A 15,890-nucleotide genomic window follows, 5' to 3' on the forward strand; every position below is an offset into this window, starting at 1 on the left:
AGGAAATAACCATAACAGAATTGCACCATAAAAAGGCAGCCGATAAAACTTGTTCTAAAACAGTCACCAGCTTAGGTAAGAGCAGCAGTTCCAGTCAATATTACCCCATTTACCAGGCCAATCAGTGGCCCACTCACTCCTCCACAGCTTTTACATTGCATAAGGCAGGTAGAAAGAGCATAGAGCGCTCGCCAGGCATCATAGAGCTTGGTGAAATGTACCATGGCGCCATTAGTTTGCACTTTATTAAATATTACCATAACAGCTAAAGGCTTAACCCATTGTGCTGGGCACATAGTAAGAGCCAGTCGCTGCCCTGGAAACCACTGTATAAACAGACAAGACAGAGAAAGAGAGAGGCAGAATGGAACCATATGTCTTGCTACTTGCTAGTTAAGTGCCCCAGTTACTAATTATCTGCCTCCTTTCATTTACAGAAGTAGAGTGGCATGAAGTTTGTCCTGATATTCATCTTCCCTTTCTTCATTTTGTCCCACTGTTCCTAGCATAACCCATCATTAAATCATTCCACTCCTCCCTCAAGGTTTACACCTTTCAAATGTTTGTAGGCTAGTACACTCCTCCTTCTAAACACTGGCAAGCCAACCTGCAGAAGACATTGTTTAGCTCGCTTAATCTTCTCTCATAGACCAATACCTCCAGCTCCCTGATCTTGTCCGAGATCTCTCTAATGTTGCCACTGTGTTCCACGTCATGTTCTAAACGCACACCTTTGTCCAGTAGGATTGTATCTCCTCCCTCTCAACTATTTCTTCCTCAGCTTCACCAAGAATAAAATTCATGGATGAGTAGAAGGATATGGCAAGACGTTAGAGACAGAGGCGGCTCCTGGTCAAGTCTGACCCACTGGGCCTAACTAAGCCTCATTTATACTCATGCAACCTGAATGACATCTTGAGCCAGACCCTGAGCTGGTGTAAACTGACAAAGCTCCACTGAAGTCAATGGAGGTGGGCCCATTTACACCCACATGGGATCTGGCCCAAATCTCTGTTGAACGGGTTTATATAGTAGGTCATGATAAATCCCACCGATTTTTTTCCCTTTACCACTCTCTGGAGAGAATATGGGGTAAAACAAACAATGCTTCCTCTAAGATATCTCCTCTGCAGCCTACACTGTGACTCTCTAGAGAGGCGAAAGATACCAAACGCCTACTCCCTGTCACAGTGATGGAACCGCAAGTGGAAATAACCACCCAGACAATGAACCCGCCATTCCTGAAACTCATGTGAAGTGACTGCTTGGTTCCTGTGTTCAGTTCCAGCCTCTGAGGGAAGACAGGCAATGGGAGGTCTTCAAAGAAAATACTGAGATTACTTCTAAATCAGTGGGCCAGAGCCTAAGCTGGTGTAAAAGATAAATGGTTCTGTTGATTTGAAGCAGGGTTTCACCCATTTATACCAGCTGAGGATTTGGACTGATAGGATTACATCTGATTTTTTTCAGCCCCACTTCCACCCTCAGTTACACGCATGACACACTAGCCCCATCAACCTGTGATTTCCCTCTGTTTCATTAGAAACCTAGAACAGGAAGAGCAACGGGCTAAATGAGACGTTACTCCTTAGGAGGCTGGTATTTTACAGCCAGCCAGCTGGCAGAAGCGAATGCAATCAACCTGCAGCGGCAGGGTAATCTCCTGGCGATTACGTTCCATGAACTAGTCTGAAAAGCAGAGGTGTCTTACTGTTAGGCCCCTTTCTGTGAATTAAAAATACCCTAAACTAGAGTCTACGGCATAAGGACACAGCATAAGAACTGAACAGAACAGAGTTTATCACCTTTCTGAGAAGGCCTGTCAAGAACCCCTCTAGACAGGGGGCCTGAGTCTCTGCTCCTTTACACCAATTTTACCACTGCGCCGCTCCTGTTATCTTTATTATTTATATTTTGCCTAGTGAAGTTACTCTTGGATTTACACCAGTGTCAGTGAGAGGAGAATTAGGGCCAAGCTGTGCTTTTTATGTCTGTTAGGTAGCTAGCGTCATTATGAAAGGTACATGTAGGCTTCAAAGTACCCACTTGAATTCAATGAGATTAGCTACAGTGATTTGTCTTCCCAATGTATTGTGACTTAAGGCCGCAGGAACCTTCATTATCTTGAAGTCTTCTGATGCTTAAAGAGGCACCCTGAGATAATTTAACATACATTAGGAGCTATGGATCGCAGTAGGCTGTGCCAATGGGTGCAAGGCTGTGCCATACAACAACCGCAGCTATTCATTTCCCACATTTCTCCAAGCAGAGTAGACTACTGCATGAAGATGTCTTGTGTAACCTTCACCAGCAGGGGAGGGAAGTAAATCCCCAAATAAGGACTTGGTTGGCCTAGGGGATAGGGCACTGTACTGGGTATCAGGAGATCTAAGCTGTGTTTTCAGCTCGGACACTAATTTGCTACATGTCAGCTTGAGCAAATCATTTCCACTCTCTGTGCACCAGATTCTCTATCTGTAAGATGGGTATAAGGCTATTTACCTTCCTTTGAGATTAAGGAAAGAAAAGTGAGATAACTATTAATTATTATTATTATTAGAAATGATATGAGCTGAGATGGAGAAGGACACAAATCTGAACTACAGAAAGATGTCTTGGGAAATGTCTAAGCCGGGCTGAGCCTGTGTTGAATATCTGGCCTATGCAGTTTTGTGATGCATTGGCAGAGAAGACACTATATAAAAGAGAATATTATTTATTACTGTTAAAAGCAGGGGTCACCAATCACATAGCAGACAGACAACACACACATTAATGCCTTATCTCCACCACTTGGCTTTTTTTAATAATGCAAGAGGGATTCTGCCAGGGATGATTTGAATTACAGTATATTACTCATCCGTGTCTGTTCTGAGCCGGGGCTGGGGTTAATATTTTGGATAGTTACAGCACTTGCAGCTCTCATCAAAGACAAGGCCAGCTGCACAGGTGAAGCGGTAAGTCCTGCCTCCAGCACATACGTAGAATTGCGTATTATCTTTGGGGTCGGCATAGGTACCATCTTGTCTGCCAGCACAAAATGTATCATCTACCCCCTCAGTTGGGGGAATAACTGGAGAGGTAGTTGTATTGTCATCTGGAGGTGGTGTGGGGCCTGGTGAAGGGCAGTTGGGCACAATTGGATCTAAAATAAATAATTAACAATTCATTAAGATACATGGATTCATCCAGATTTCATCTACACGTGTACTCTTGTATGCCTGTCTATGTTTCTGGACTCTACACTTCATGACTTGTAATGACTTATCTTGTTTATCACCTGGGACTCCTGTATTAAGAGCACGATCCTGTATAACTTGATCTAAAGGACTGACCCCACCCCCACAGGTAAAAGCTGCAGCAGATTCACATCCTCTGCAGAATGGGCCTGGTTCGCACACACTGACAAGCATGTTTCAGAGACATGGTCTAGACGTCTAATCCTGCCTCTGGATTAATGTGCCCTTGATGAAGTCACGCAACAATTCAGTGCCTCAATTTCCCCATCTGCAAAACAGGGCAAGTAATATTTATCTGCCTTATATATGTTGTGAGGATTAACTATTTCACAAAGCTCTTCCAAAATGTAAAGTGCTGTATAATGGCTCAGTGTTAAGACACCACGCATGGCAAAATGCTGAACTTTGCCTCATCAGTAGTTTTCTAAAGTTCATGACCAGATGTACTGAACCTCCTAATTATATAGGCCTGAAATACTCTTTAGCACTGTCTTACCATTTGTTTCGAGGAGTCTCTTCAGCTCACTTATGAGAGGATACTTTCCTTCATTGCAGAAAGAGCCCAGGAAATCATCCAGGTCAATAGCCCACACCATGGCACCTCCAAAATTTTTCTCTCTCAGGTATTTGACCTATCAAAAAAAAATCAGACAACTATCAATAAAAATTTCCACAACTGCTTAAGAATTCCAACACACACACACAGCGAAACCAGGTTTCAGAGTAGCAGCCGTGTTAGAACAGGAGTACTTGTGGCACCTTAGAGACTAACAAATTTATTAGAGCATAAGCTTTCGTGGACTAAAGCCCACTTCTTCCGATGCATAGAATGAGACCAGTAACTGGCTAGACAGCCATGGATCACAGAACTGCTCGGCAGTAAAGTCCCAGCTCAGAAATAAATGCTTTGGGAAACATTCCCGTCACATTCAAGGTGCCTTAGTGCAATATGAACGAAGCTGAAAATATCTCCCTTTATCAAGAGACTCTGAAATGCACGGAATTTAAGCCAAGTGCTTTCCAATAGCAGGGATGGAGTGTAAGTAAAGCTCATGTTAAAATGTTAAAGGTCTTACCTTGTATTTATAGCTGCACGCATTGTCAAATCCAACCCATTCGTTCCCCTTAACGGCATAGGGGACTTTCTGGTCCTCAATCCATTGTACCTGTGCAGTCTTTAGGAATGTGCAGATCTGCCAAAACAGCATGGGGTTAAACACACAATGGACCTCATTCAGGAGCCAAAAAGTGAAGTCAATGGGCTAGATCTTGTCCCCCCTTTTAGTCTGCAATCCGGCAGCTTAAGTGGTCAGCTAGGAGTTACTCTGGGGGTGCAGAGTTGGTGTACCCTGCCTTACCACCTCCTTGCGGCCCCTAGGCCACACAGTGGAGAGGAGAGGAGGTGGCCACATCACAGCTATCCACCAATCCCCTAGAATAGCCCCTTAGGCTCTGTGGCAGCAAAGAGTAGCTTAGAGCAGCCTTAATTTAATTTGCATCAGGGACTGAACTGGCCTGGAGAATAGGGGAGAAGAAATGGACATAAAGGTGGGGTGGTACAGCCACGTTTGCCCACGCCCCGTTCGGGACCTGAGCTCTTCCAGACCTGAAGATCTAGTCTACCAGTGCCCCTGCAGTACAACACTGGTGTAAGTGGGAAGAGAATCCATCCACTGTACAGGAAGAGAGAGAAGCTTAGACAAGAGAGAGAAACTCAGCAACCAACCTAAGTAAAAACGAAATATGTCACCTATAAATCATAAAAGTACATATCATAAATCACTAATTATGGACCAGATTCTCAGCGGCTACAAACTGGCATCGCTCCATTGAAATCAATGGGTCTGATTCTCATTTATACCAAGGTCCCTCTAAGGGCCCCTTTACACTGCTAGAGAGGTAAAGCGAGCATACGGCCCCTTTGCACTGCCAGAGTGATGTAAAGACATCTTAGTTTCGCAAGAGAATCAGGACTAATGAAACTAGCTCAGTTTACACCAGCTCAGGATTTGGGCCACAAAATGTAATTTTCTCAAGTTTCTCACCTCATAATAAGCCCAGAAACCAGCTTCCCGGGTGTAAGGCCCAGAAGACCCAGCCCCAGATGCTGGGGCACCAACAGATGTGGCACTGCTGCTAAGCCTAAAGGTACGCCCGTAGGTGGGGAATCCCATCAGGAGCTTCTCAGCGGGGACGCCGTTATCATTCCAGTATTCCATGGCATATTTCTGCAGAGATCCAAATGGAAAACCTTTTTACCACCAGTGCCCGTTACTCTCAGCGCCCTCTTGGGGAAATAAAAAGGGAGTTTGCTGTCTGTTCCCTTACACAGTTGAAGTACTTGAAGTCCCCAGAGTCAGCAGAGCCTTCATAGAGCGGGCTGTTGTGCCCTGTGAAGGAGTCCCAGCCTCCATGGAAGTCGTAGGTCATCACGCTGATGAAATCGAGGAGCCTGGTTTAAATTAAATGAAACAAACCAAAAAAAAGAAACAACACAGTTAGGAATATGGATTTCCTGATGGACAAATGAGTCAGCAGACAATACATCATCCCACGTTGACCTAAAGGATGCACAAGACTTTGGGCCTGAATCTCCCTTGCCTGGAACCTTATGCTGTCATTTTCGCCTGCCCAAAGGGAGTGTAAATGCTACCATTGGGATTTAGTAGCATTTTGCACCCACCTATTTTGCACGGGGACTAATGATGATGCAAGGGGCAAGGCAACAGAGAACCAGGCCAATAGCATATTAAGCACAATGTGGAACCCCATCTACTCACTTCCCTATCTCAGCAATTTCATATCCAGCATCAATAGTTCCTTTGCCAGCAGATACCGCTGCGGTAACCAACAGCCTTGGGAGTCCAGTGCTTGCAGCCTCAGCTTTAAAGGCTTCCAGCATTTCCTGAAAATGGAAGTGAGAGTGTCGGTAGTGATTCTTGTAAAAATGTCATTCATGTCCAGCTGGGAATATCTATCTAGAAACATCCCAGCAGCCTGTTCTTGTCTATGAACTCCTAAAGATCTTCACAATGTTCCTTCCATGTCTAATTGTCCCCAAAGCCCTTGCAAGATGGAAGAATACCTTAAACAAGGTCTGATACCATATTTCCACAATAGTTGGACTCAAGGAACTAAAAGCGAACTAAAATCATGCAGTACCAATGTAAACACTGCTGATACACAGCTTGGTGGTTCAGATCTGTCTCACTCCAGCTGACATACAGAATAACTGAGATAGCACACTGGTTACTTACCTGAATCAAGATGGTGAAGCGACGTTTGTCCTCGGGGGGGCTGCCTCTAGAACCTGGGTATTCAAAATCCAGGTCGATCCCATCGAACCCAAACTTACGGAGGTACGCAATCACCGAGTCAATGAACGTTTTACGATTAGCTGGTGAGGCAACCATTTCAGTGAATCTAGAAGAAGATAATTCTTAGACAGCTTTGCGAACAGGGGCTGCTAACAGGGAGTTTCGCAAGGGAGTTCTCCAGGTGAAGGAGGAGCAATACAGCAACCTTTTGGGGTAAGTGACTGTCTGTAGTGTGTGTTTGTTTGTGTTTGAGGGTTACTTGCTGTGTGCTGAGCTTGTGTTTGTCAGTCTGTTTGTTTGTTTTGGTTGTTTGAAGGACCGTGTGCTGTGGCTGGCAGTTGGAAGCTGTGAGCTTCAAAGGAAGGTTTGAAAGCTAGAAGCCTCTGGTAAGTGGCTGAGCCTTAATCAGTGGGCGGGGCATTCATACAGGCCAGGGCTTTATAAAGCAGCGCACAAGCGACCAGGGAGCTTTGCGAACAGGGGCTGCTAACAGGGAGTTTCGCAAGGGAGTTCTCCAGGTGAAGGAGGAGCAATACAGCAACCTTTTGGGGTAAGTGACTGTCTGTAGTGTGTGTTTGTTTGTGTTTGAGGGTTACTTGCTGTGTGCTGAGCTTGTGTTTGTCAGTCTGTTTGTTTGTTTTGGTTGTTTGAAGGACCGTGTGCTGTGGCTGGCAGTTGGAAGCTGTGAGCTTCAAAGGAAGGTTTGAAAGCTAGAAGCCTCTGGTAAGTGGCTGAGCCTTAATCAGTGGGCGGGGCATTCATACAGGCCAGGGCTTTATAAAGCAGCGCACAAGCGACCAGGGAGCTTTGCGAACAGGGGCTGCTAACAGGGAGTTTCGCAAGGGAGTTCTCCAGGTGAAGGAGGAGCAATACAGCAACCTTTTGGGGTAAGTGACTGTCTGTAGTGTGTGTTTGTTTGTGTTTGAGGGTTACTTGCTGTGTGCTGAGCTTGTGTTTGTCAGTCTGTTTGTTTGTTTTGGTTGTTTGAAGGACCGTGTGCTGTGGCTGGCAGTTGGAAGCTGTGAGCTTCAAAGGAAGGTTTGAAAGCTAGAAGCCTCTGGTAAGTGGCTGAGCCTTAATCAGTGGGCGGGGCATTCATACAGGCCAGGGCTTTATAAAGCAGCGCACAAGCGACCAGGGAGCTTTGCGACCAGGGGCTGCTAACAGGGAGTTTCGCAAGGGAGTTTGGAAGGGGAGCAGGAAGGGGGCGAGGGTCCCTTGCCGGTTCCATCTGTTTTCTCTTGATTCCCCTTAATACCTATAAAGCAACTACATTCTAACTGTTTGCTTAAACAACCCTTTCAGCTGACAGGGGGCTGCAGACTGGAGTTTGACAGAGGGAGGCTTACGATGGTTAGGAAGACCCGCAACACCTGTGCCAGCACTGCTACTGTCTCCTCCACCTGTGCCTGTAGCCAGACAGAGTGCCTAAGCATGGATGCCTCTACCCAGATCCTGGTGTGGTTTTGCAAAGACTGTAACTTGCAATTTCCACTTACGGATATCCAGGCTGGGGGGACCATCCAATGTGAAAGGTGCCTGCTGGTGGAATCTCTCAGGCAGCAGGTGAGAGAGCTACAGGAGGAGGTGGCTAGGTTGAGGAGCATCCGTATCCACGAGCAATTCCTCGACAGTGTCCATGTGGAGACAGCTGAGGTAGCTGTCCCAGTACACAGGACTGCTGATACACCACTGGTGGAGGAGGAGATGGCTCAGGGTGGACGCTGGCAGCTGGTTACTTCTGGCAGCAGGCAGTGCTCCACCCTTGCTCCGAACCCTCCTGCCGTGGTTATAGGTAACCGTTATGCTCTTCTTGATACAGGAAAGAAGGAATCACTCCCTACAGTAAAGGAGGAGAAGCCTCGTACCCCTAAGGCTGGAGAGTCTGCTGCCACCACTGCGAATAGGAAACGTAGGGTAGTGGTGGTCGGAGACTCTCTGCTGAGGGGGACGGAGGCGCCCATCTGTCGCCCTGACATTTCATCTCGAGAGGTATGCTGCCTGCCGGGGGCCCGTATCCGAGACGTTACGGAGGCATTGTCGAGGATTATCCGGCCCTCTGACTACTACCCCATGCTACTCATCCATGTGGGCACAAATGATACTGCGCGGTGTGACACTGAGCGGATCAAGAGTGACTACAGGGCTCTGGGAGCACGGGTGAAGGAGTTTGGAGCACAGGTGGTATTCTCTTCAATTCTTCCTGTTAAAGGTAGGGGCCCGGGCAGAGACAGATGCATCATGGAGGTGAATGCCTGGCTGCGAAGATGGTGTCGCCAGGAGGGCTTTGGCTTCCTAGACCACGGGATGCTATTCGAGGAAGGACTGCTAGGCAGAGATGGCGTTCACCTTTCGAGGAGAGGGAAGACCCTATTCGGACACAGACTGGCTAACCTAGTGAGGAGGGCTTTAAACTAGGTTCGACGGGGACAGGTGAGCAAAGCCCACAGGTAAGTGGGGAACATGGAGACCGGGGAAATGAGTCGGAAACAAGAGGGAGTGTGGGCTATATTGGCAGAGAGAAAGGAGAGTCAGGAAAAAACTGGGAGGAAAGATCAAACCAGTATTTTAGATGCCTATATACAAATGCGAGAAGTATGGGGAATAAGCAGGAAGAACTGGAAGTGCTAATAAATAAATACAACTATGACATTGTTGGCATCACTGAAACTTGGTGGGATAATACACATGATTGGAATGTTGGTGTGGATGGGTACAGCTTGCTCAGGAAGGATAGACAGGGGAAAAAGGGAGGAGGTGTTGCCTTATATATTAAAAATGTACACACTTGGACAGAGGTAGAGATGGACATAGGAGACGGAAGTGTTGAGAGTCTCTGGGTTAGGCTTAAAGGGGCAAAAAACAAGGGAGATGTCATGCTAGGCGTCTACTACAGGCCACCTAACCAGGTGGAAGAGGTGGATGAGGCTTTTTTCAAGCAACTAACAAAATCATCCAAAGCCCAAGACTTGGTGGTGATGGGGGACTTCAACTATCCGGATATATGTTGGGAAAATAACACAGCGGGGAACAGACTATCCAACAAATTCTTGGACTGCATTGGAGACAACTTTTTATTTCAGAAGGTTGAAAAAGCTACTAGGGGGGAAGCTGTTCTAGACTTGATTTTAACAAATAGGGAGGAACTCGTTGAGAATGTGAAAGTAGAAGGCAGCCTGGGTGAAAGTGATCATGAAATCATAGACTTTGCAATTCTAAGGAAGGGTAGAAGGGAGAACAGCAAAATAGAGACAATGGATTTCAGGAAGGCAGATTTTGGGAAGCTCAGAGAGCTGATAGGTAAGGTCCCATGGGAATCAAGACTGAGGGGAAAAACAACTGAGGAGAGTTGGCAGTTTTTCAAAGGGACACTATTAAGGGCCCAAAAGCAAGCTATTCCGCTGGTTAGGAAAGATAGAAAATGTGGCAAAAGACCACCTTGGCTTAACCACGAGATCTTGCACGATCTAAAAAATAAAAAGGAGTCATATAAAAAATGGAAACTAGGACAGATTACAAAGGATGAATATAGGCAAACAACACAGGAATGCAGGGGCAAGATTAGAAAGGCAAAGGCACAAAATGAGCTCAAACTAGCTACGGGAATAAAAGGAAACAAGAAGACTTTTTATCAATACATTAGAAGCAAGAGGAAGACCAAAGACAGGGTAGGCCCACTGCTTAGTGAAGAGGGAGAAACAGTAACAGGAAACTTGGAAATGGCAGAGATGCTTAATGACTTCTTTGTTTCGGTCTTCACCGAGAAGTCTGAAGGAATGCCTAACATAGTGAATGCTAATGGGAAGGGGGTAGGTTTAGCGGATAAAATAAAAAAAGAACAAGTTAAAAATCACTTAGAAAAGTTAGATGCCTGCAAGTCACCCGGGCCTGATGAAATGCATCCTAGAATACTCAAGGAGCTAATAGAGGAGGTATCTGAGCCTCTAGCTATTATCTTTGGAAAGTCATGGGAGACGGGAGAGATTCCAGAAGACTGGAAAAGGGCAAATATAGTGCCCATCTATAAAAAGGGAACTAAAAACAACCCAGGTAACTACAGACCAGTTAGTTTAACTTCTGTGCCAGGGAAGATAATGGAGCAAGTAATTAAGGAAATCATCTGCCAACACTTGGAAGGTGGTAAGGTGATAGGGAATAGCCAGCATGGATTTGTGAAGAACAAATCATGTCAAACCAATCTGATAGCTTTCTTTGATAGGATAACGAGCCTTGTGGATAAGGGTGAAGCGGTGGATGTGGTATACCTAGACTTTAGTAAGGCATTTGATACGGTCTCGCATGATATTCTTATCGATAAACTAGGCAAATACAAATTAGATGGGGCTACTATAAGGTGGGTGCATAACTGGCTGGATAATCGTACTCAGAGAGTTGTTATTAATGGTTCCCAATCCTGCTGGAAAGGCGTAACGAGTGGGGTACCGCAGGGGTCTGTTTTGGGACCGGCTCTGTTCAATATCTTCATCAACGACTTAGATATTGGCATAGAAAGTACGCTTATTAAGTTTGCGGATGATACCAAACTGGGAGGGATTGCAACTACTTTGGAGGACAGGGTCATAATTCAAAATGATCTGGACAAATTGGAGAAATGGTCTGAGTTAAACAGGATGAAGTTTAACAAAGACAAATGCAAAGTGCTCCACTTAGGAAGGAAAAATCAATTTCACACATACAGAATGGGAAAAGACTGTCTAGGAAGGAGTACGGCAGAAAGGGATCTAGGGGTTATAGTGGACCACAAGCTAAATATGAGTCAACAGTGTGATGCTGTTGCAAACAAAGCAAACATGATTCTGGGATGCATTAACAGGTGTGTTGTGAGCAAGACACGAGAAGTCATTCTTCCGCTCTACTCTGCTCTGGTTAGGCCTCAGCTGGAGTATTGTGTCCAGTTCTGGGCGCCGCATTTTAAAAAAGATGTGGAGAAACTGGAAAGGGTCCAAAGAAGAGCAACAAGAATGATTAAAGGTCTTGAGAACATGACCTATGAAGGAAGGCTGAAAGAATTGGGTTTGTTTAGTTTGGAAAAGAGAAGACTGAGAGGGGACATGATAGCAGTTTTCAGGTATATAAAAGGGTGTCATAAGGAGGAGGGAGAGAACTTGTTCACCTTAGCCTCTAAGGATAGAACCAGAAACAATGGGTTTAAACTGCAGCAAGGGAGGTCTAGATTGGACATTAGGAAAAAGTTCCTAACTGTCAGGGTGGTTAAACACTGGAACAAATTGCCTAGGGAGGTTGTGGAATCTCCGTCTCTGGAGATATTTAAGGGTAGGTTAGATAAATGTCTACTAGGGATGGTCTAGGCAGTATTTGGTCCTGCCATGCGGGCAGGGGACTGGACTCGATGACCTCTCGAGGTCCCTTCCAGTCCTAGAATCTATGAATCTATGAATCTATGAACTTGCTCCCCCCCCCTTTTTTTTTTTTTTGCAACACATGCAACAGCAGACTTGTTCAGTTCCTCCTTTATAAATGTAATTGTCTTCATGCAGAACAGTCTAATTAAAACCCACGTCCATTAATCACCTCTCTTGTCATTAGCAATGTGTACCCAATAATCAACTATTAATAAGTTATTATCACCAAAGTCGAGAGTATGAAGACCTGTGTATTTATCTCAATCTGCCCTCTTCTTTATCCTCCTTCTTCACCACCATGAAACAATCCTCACCAAAATTCATCCCATCCTGTTTTCTACCATTATCATGTGTTCACTAGTACCACCATCCCATTCTCTGCTTGATCTGTTTACTCAGAGCACCCTTAATCGCTTTCCTAGCCATTATCAGCTTGATCCACCATCCAATGACATCAGTGGAAAGACTCCCACTGGATCAGGACCTCTCTCATCATCGTTACATTACCATTTTCTGTTTAATGCTCCCGATAGCCACTTGGGATTTCCAACCACTGCAATATCCACCCTAACTTTTCATAACCATCCCCTGCTTACCCATTCTGCCATTCATATCATGAATGTCTAATCACCATTAACTATCTATATTTTCATAATTAATCACCATTCTTCTCCTTATTTCTTCAACCTGTCCCCATTTTCACCAGCACCCATGACATCATCAATACCCAGTTCTTCAGCTACCCAGTCCCTATCGCCGTTTACATCTGGTCATTCACATGATCATCATGGGCCTAATCCTATCCCCAGTGAAGTCAATAGCAAAGCTCCCGTTGACTCCAAAGGAGCAGCAGGAGGCTGTGTGTTGTCAAGGTCTCAGCATCATCTTCACCATCTTTGTCATTAAGTCCAGGGAAAAGTTCTCACTTCTGAGTGCCAAAGTTCCACCCTCCGATAGCCAGGCTGGTTACAAGTTTGTTGTTACTGTGACACGAGAAAAGAAAAAGGTCAGTAAGCAGCAGTCACTTGGTTGTGTTTGAGCCTTGGCTCAGTTGAGAACTTTTTGTTATTATTTTTCATTTGAGAAAACCTAATCAGTTCTTTTTGGTTATCATCATTCAGTATTGGTAACAGTGTTGCCTAAAGGCGTCAAGCCAGATTAGAACCCCATTGTGCTAAATGCTGTACAAACACATAGCAATGGACAGACCTTGCCCTGAAGAGCCTACAGTCTAAACAGACAAGACACACAAAGGGTGGGACAAAAAGAAATGCTATCATCCCCATTTTACAGATGGGAAAAGTGAGGCACAGAGAGACCAAGTCTGGCAGACCTGGGATTTGAACCTAGATCTCCTAAGTTTCAGTGCAATGCCTAGCCACAGCTTTCTTCCTCTTTGGTTTAAACTGTGTTTTTGTAAAAAACATTACCCTTGAACTGGACTCCTGTGTCAAAACACATTCCAACCACGAGTAACCTAAAGCATCCAAAATATACTAATCTGAAAACGGGGTTGAATACAAAATACAATCGACCCTTAGGACTTGATTATGGAACCTTGACTCATGCTGGTGCACACTTACATAGTTCCTGGAAAATCAGCAGGACTACTTGTGTGAGTCAAGTTCCATGAAGGTTGTGGAATAGAGCCCTTAATGAAAGCTTTGCTGCTAGATATCTATTAAACTATTCCTGTTCTGTAATAAAGAAATTCTTTATTGTTTCTCTGCCATCTTTCTTTGTTGCTGATAGAAAAATCTCAATTTCACTTGGCAACAAGAAGTACTTTTTAAAAGCAAAATTTGCTTTTTGTTTGTTTTAAATCTTGTATATTGGAAAGTGCTGACCTTTTTTTTAGTGCTTGAAATTCTGGGAAGAGTCGGTCTTCATCATTCCATTCATATGGGGCAATCTTATTTTGATTCATAGTTGCAAAGGCATAGATCAAGTGGGTGCATAGATTTGGGTCCACATTGTTTGGGAAGTACTTGGCAGGTTCTGGCCTGTACTGAGACCAATTAGTGAAGTAACACACAAGTTTGTAGGCAGAGCCTGGCAGGAGAAAAGCAAATCACAGATATTAAGAAGGAAACATCTGGTTGTTTCTTGATAGTGACACATCAGGTATTATTGAGAGTGGAATCAGACATGCGATTCTCCTTTCACCAATGTTGGTGCAGGGGTAAATCCACTGATGTCAATGGAGCAACACTGGAGTAATGAGGAAATTCTAGCCTTTTCTTGCACATCTTCTGATCGTACAAATAGATGCACCGGTCCTGCGTGTGAATGGGGATTTCATTTAACAGTCACTTTCTACTCCCAAATTCTGTGTATGTAATGCTATCCTGTTATGTATATTTTCTGCATCTGCATTTACATCTAGGAATCAGCCACATGTCCCATTCAAACAACTTCCCACCACATGTTCCCAATGACAAATATATCAGTAAATTGTGCTTTCTAGTTATCACCAAGGTTGGGACATTCCCTTTCAACCAACCACAACTCAGAGATAAACATTTGGCCCAGAGCAGAACAATTATGTTATGTTAACAGGATAATCTTGCTTAGTTAGAAACCAAGGCCCAGGGTGGTGAGTAGACTCATCTATCAGTCAGCATTAGAGAAAAGAGTACTGGTTCTATTGCTCCTTGCTCCAATTGAATACCAAGTTGCATGAAAGACACGTGCCCATTCTTCAAGTCAGAAATTGTTTGTTACAAGGAGCAAAAAGGGATGGAACCAATAAAGGGAGACATTAAAGAATAATCAGGAGGGATCAGTGGGTCAGATCCTCAGCTGCTATGAATCATAATGACACTGAAATCAAGCTACACCGATTGACACCAGCTGAAGGTCTGGCTAACTGTTCTTTCTAATTGTATTGCAGTTTCATCAACACCCTGTGCACAAAAAGAAAGGATAAGATGCTCTTACCCAGCTGCAACTGCAGCAGAATGGTCAAACCTGCAAAAAGGAAGGCGAATGCATTAAAAATAAACTTGACTAGAGCCTTTCAATGCTTAAATTAGTCCCAGAGCAGGTAAAACTATTCCGTGTACAATTACCCGGACACCTGCTAGGGCAAGTTCTAGAACACATTGTCCCTGGGCAAAAGGCTGCTGCTTTTGAGACCAGCCATCCAGGGAAGTTATATCCTGATGCGGTCAGTAAAGGCAGAGAGAGTTACTCACCGACCCACAGCAATGCCTTTCCCATCTTTCCTTCCAAGCGAATGTCCCACCGGGGGAACTCAGAAGTGCTTTATGTGGCAGAGGCAAGGCCTTATCAGTGTGGAACCTACACACCTGCATTAAAGACACCAGAACGGGGCCCCAACCACAAGCAAAATAAAATAAACATTTATTCAAGGGCATCAGCACCTCCAGTGCCAAGGCTGTGGGAGGGTGGGAAGCTGGAGCTAGATCCCCTTCCATTTATCTAAGGGAGTGGAGAGCACCAATTCCCTCTGGGCGAAATGCCCCCCGAGGCAGAGCCAGCAGAATGCCAGGCCCCGCTTAAGCCCTCAAAATGGTTTTGAAGGAACCAAACTAAAATGTTAGCACACAAAATATTATTGCCTAGATGCGGTGCTGCAGGTGGGGACGCACACACACCACCCCAGGAGGGTTCAGCAACGGTGTCTCCATCCTCCTTTGCACATCCCCAATTCTGGGCTCCAGGCTGCTAAGAGCTTCAGGTGGCTCCAGGCCAAAATGGCAGCCGAGCTCATCAGAGTGCAGGGAAGCCCTGGCCATACCCATTTCCCTCAGCCGGGCCCTCTGTGCCAGACACAGAGACGAGAGGACGCATAGGGATTGCTACGCTGGCCTTGAGACATTGGAGAATACCCCTACACTGGGATGATCCTGCCATGGCTAGCTATGGCAGCTTTCTGGCTCAAAGGAGCCCCAAAACAGGGGAGAATCTGGACCTCTGTGAGTCTG

The 15,890-nt window shown here is 45.2% G+C and overlaps 1 protein-coding gene across 1 annotated transcript; it reads right to left on the minus strand.

The window, feature by feature from the left end:
- Positions 1–2,700: 2,700 nt before the first annotated feature.
- On the minus strand, positions 2,701–15,214 carry LOC128836280 (acidic mammalian chitinase-like). The gene is made up of 11 exons (XM_054026392.1): positions 15,138–15,214; positions 14,881–14,910; positions 13,788–13,992; positions 12,867–12,923; positions 6,497–6,662; positions 6,020–6,144; positions 5,568–5,691; positions 5,285–5,467; positions 4,316–4,432; positions 3,736–3,871; positions 2,701–3,145 (listed from the first exon to the last, which is right to left on the minus strand). The coding sequence occupies exons 1-11, from the start codon at positions 15,160–15,162 to the stop codon at positions 2,889–2,891; spliced, it is 1,425 nt and encodes a 474-aa protein (XP_053882367.1). The 5' UTR covers positions 15,163–15,214; the 3' UTR covers positions 2,701–2,888.
- Positions 15,215–15,890: the final 676 nt, after the last annotated feature.

The sequence above is a fragment of the Malaclemys terrapin genome, chromosome 4 (genome assembly GCF_027887155.1).
Source record: "Malaclemys terrapin pileata isolate rMalTer1 chromosome 4, rMalTer1.hap1, whole genome shotgun sequence".
In the NCBI taxonomy this organism is placed as follows: domain Eukaryota; kingdom Metazoa; phylum Chordata; order Testudines; family Emydidae; genus Malaclemys; species Malaclemys terrapin.

What these genes read in the sequence shown, in the direction of transcription:
- LOC128836280 (XM_054026392.1), bottom strand. Translation starts at nt 15,162, where the DNA reads ATGGGAAAGGCATTGCTGTGGGTCG. An exon ending in AAAGGCATTGCTGTGGGTCG is followed by an intron (nt 14,911 to 15,137) that starts GTGAGTAACTCT and finishes TCCTTTTTGCAG; the next exon opens with GTTTGACCATTCTGCTGCAG. An exon ending in GCTTCACCATCTTGATTCAG is followed by an intron (nt 6,145 to 6,496) that starts GTAAGTAACCAG and finishes TTCCATTTTCAG; the next exon opens with GAAATGCTGGAAGCCTTTAA.